The sequence below is a fragment of the Trypanosoma theileri genome, assembly GCF_002087225.1.
Source record: "Trypanosoma theileri isolate Edinburgh chromosome Unknown TM35_Tth_63_V1, whole genome shotgun sequence".
Taxonomy (NCBI): Eukaryota; Euglenozoa; class Kinetoplastea; order Trypanosomatida; family Trypanosomatidae; genus Trypanosoma; species Trypanosoma theileri.
In genome coordinates this window covers 6017-8343 of record NW_021639905.1, presented here as the reverse complement: position 1 = coordinate 8343, position 2327 = coordinate 6017, and the positions used below count along the sequence as shown (strand labels likewise).

The 2327-nt window shown below is 38.3% G+C and overlaps 1 protein-coding gene across 1 annotated transcript; it reads right to left on the bottom strand.

The window, feature by feature from the left end:
• Positions 1–586: 586 nt before the first annotated feature.
• Positions 587–2179, bottom strand: TM35_000631020 (tubulin tyrosine ligase; the record flags this gene model as incomplete). Its single annotated transcript, XM_029031017.1, has 1 exon — positions 587–2179. The coding sequence occupies one exon, from the start codon at positions 2177–2179 to the stop codon at positions 587–589; it is 1593 nt and encodes a 530-aa protein (XP_028877668.1).
• Between the last annotated feature and the right edge of the window lie 148 nt (positions 2180–2327).

The following is a 2327-nucleotide window of genomic DNA, read 5'->3' as shown; positions in this document are numbered from 1 at the left end:
TATATATGTAAATGTCTGTATATATATATACATAAGTCTGTGAAAGACAAGGAGAGGGAAATAGAGAGAAGAAGAACAACAACAACAACAAGGTGATGAAAGAATAAAAGATCCAAGTAAGATAAGAATTAATTCATGTATTGAACACTAACAACAATAATAATAATAACAACAACAACAATGTCGTTAAGGATGCAAGACACGCATGGAGGAAATAAGTATAAAAAAAAAAGGCAACAAATACCGAAAGACAAGCATGCAGTAACTAAAACACATATATTCTTTTTCTTATTTTTGATCTCTTTTTTTCTCTCCCCATTCTTTTTTTTGTTGTGTTTAAGTCATTCTGGATCTAACTGCAGCATCTACTGTCCATAGTGGTACTATCACTCCCTCCAAGTATATGTGTGTATATGTATATAAAACAAATATATTCCACACATGTTGGAGGTATATTTGTACTCCATTAGTAAAAGTTCCATTACAGTACCTCCAGATTACATATATATATATATATATATATATATATAAAGAAAGAAAGAAAGAAAGAAAGAAAGAGTATAAAACCCCAATACAATATCGTCTATTATTCCTGCAGTAATCTAAATCCCGTTGGCAGTGCGGTGGTCATATCGGTGCGTACTCTATACTCCCAATACGACATTGCCTGCGGTGATGGAAATCCTGGTGGGAATATCACCCGCAGGACATCCTCCAATACCGATTCCTTCAACAATCGATCCGAGACTGTTGTAGTCGATAAAGAAGGGGAGGCATTCACTTCAATTAAGTGTGGCCGCAGGGAACTATCAATCAATATATCATATCCATATAACTCAAAACAGTGTTTATCGTTAAACATCACCGGCGCCACAGCCCGCAGACTGTGTTGAATCACAAACTCAATACTACGCAAAAGTCCATCCGCACACGCCGCACCGTAGCGACCACGCAGGAATAAACACAAATTCGCCAAGGACCATTTCCCACCATGCGAATTATTATACGCCTCATCTCCCTTCTGCAGAGCGACATTTGTGAGATGGGCGTGAAGATTATCATCATCGAGGGCACTCGCTACATACCGCGTGGCACAGAAACGGGCAAATCCCTCCTCATGCAAATACGCCACTAGTGGTTTAAAGGAAGTGACGAGAACATATAATCGCAGATCAAACTTCTTTCCACCAATTAATAATGGATCTACCACGTATTTAGAGACAATAAAGCCTGATACTGGATTTCCCTCCAATTCATCTATTTCTTTCTTTTCCTTTAACCAACGCTTTAGTTGAGAGATACGATTGATGAGAAAAATACCGCGTCCTTGTGAGCGGGCTGTGGGCTTTACAATCCACGTACTCCCCGGCTGTCGTCTAAACTCCTCTACAAACATCTGCAGATCATTTGGAATATTATACGTTACCGGAACACACTCAGAGAAGCGCAGTGAAAATGGATTACACGGCAATGCGGAGGAACTCATTCCTCGTGTTATTGTGGTTGTATTGTTTGTCTCAATGAGTGGGAACTGCACAGATGATGGTGGAGGAGTGTGAGGTATACAGATATGAGCATTGGCGGGATCTCGAATGTACTTTTTAATATTCTTATACATAAGATCTTTACGTGTTAACTCATAGTGATTGGGAAAGTGATTAATAATCTGTGAGTCTGTAAGGCGGTATTCAGAGGTAGCAAAGATAGAACGAATTCTACCAACATTCATCCAAAAGAAATTCCAATCTCCTGCAATAACATCTTCATCTTCCACAATTTCAATACTATGTGGAAAACGTTGAAAGGCAAAATGAATAACATGCTTATCTAAATCTGTACGATACCGCAGCGGCGGTGTATCCCATCCATTACCATTACGACCACCCACAGATATCAACGGTGTTCTAATAGAGATATGGTTACTACCATTACTGTATTGTGCAGTTGTGATATCATGATGAGATGATGTGGTGGTATTGTTATTAGTGTTATGATTATGATTATGATTATGATTAGAAGCAGTGGTAGTGGTGTTGGTGACGGCTGTTGCGGCCGCGGTTAATGTTGATGTGATCGTTTTCTCTGAAACTGTGGGATTGGACTTCATGTTGTGTCCACGAGTATCTCCATTTCGTGGCTTTGCCGCATCACTCATGTAGCGAAAGGTCTTTGGTGGCATTTTGACCAACTAACTTTTCTTTTCTTTTGTTATGGTTTGCTTGTTTGTTTGCTTTTTCTTTTTTTTTTATTTGTTGTTGTCGTTGTTGTTATTAGTATTATTATTATTATTATTGCTGTTGTGGTTTTTTTTTTTTTTTTTTTTTTTT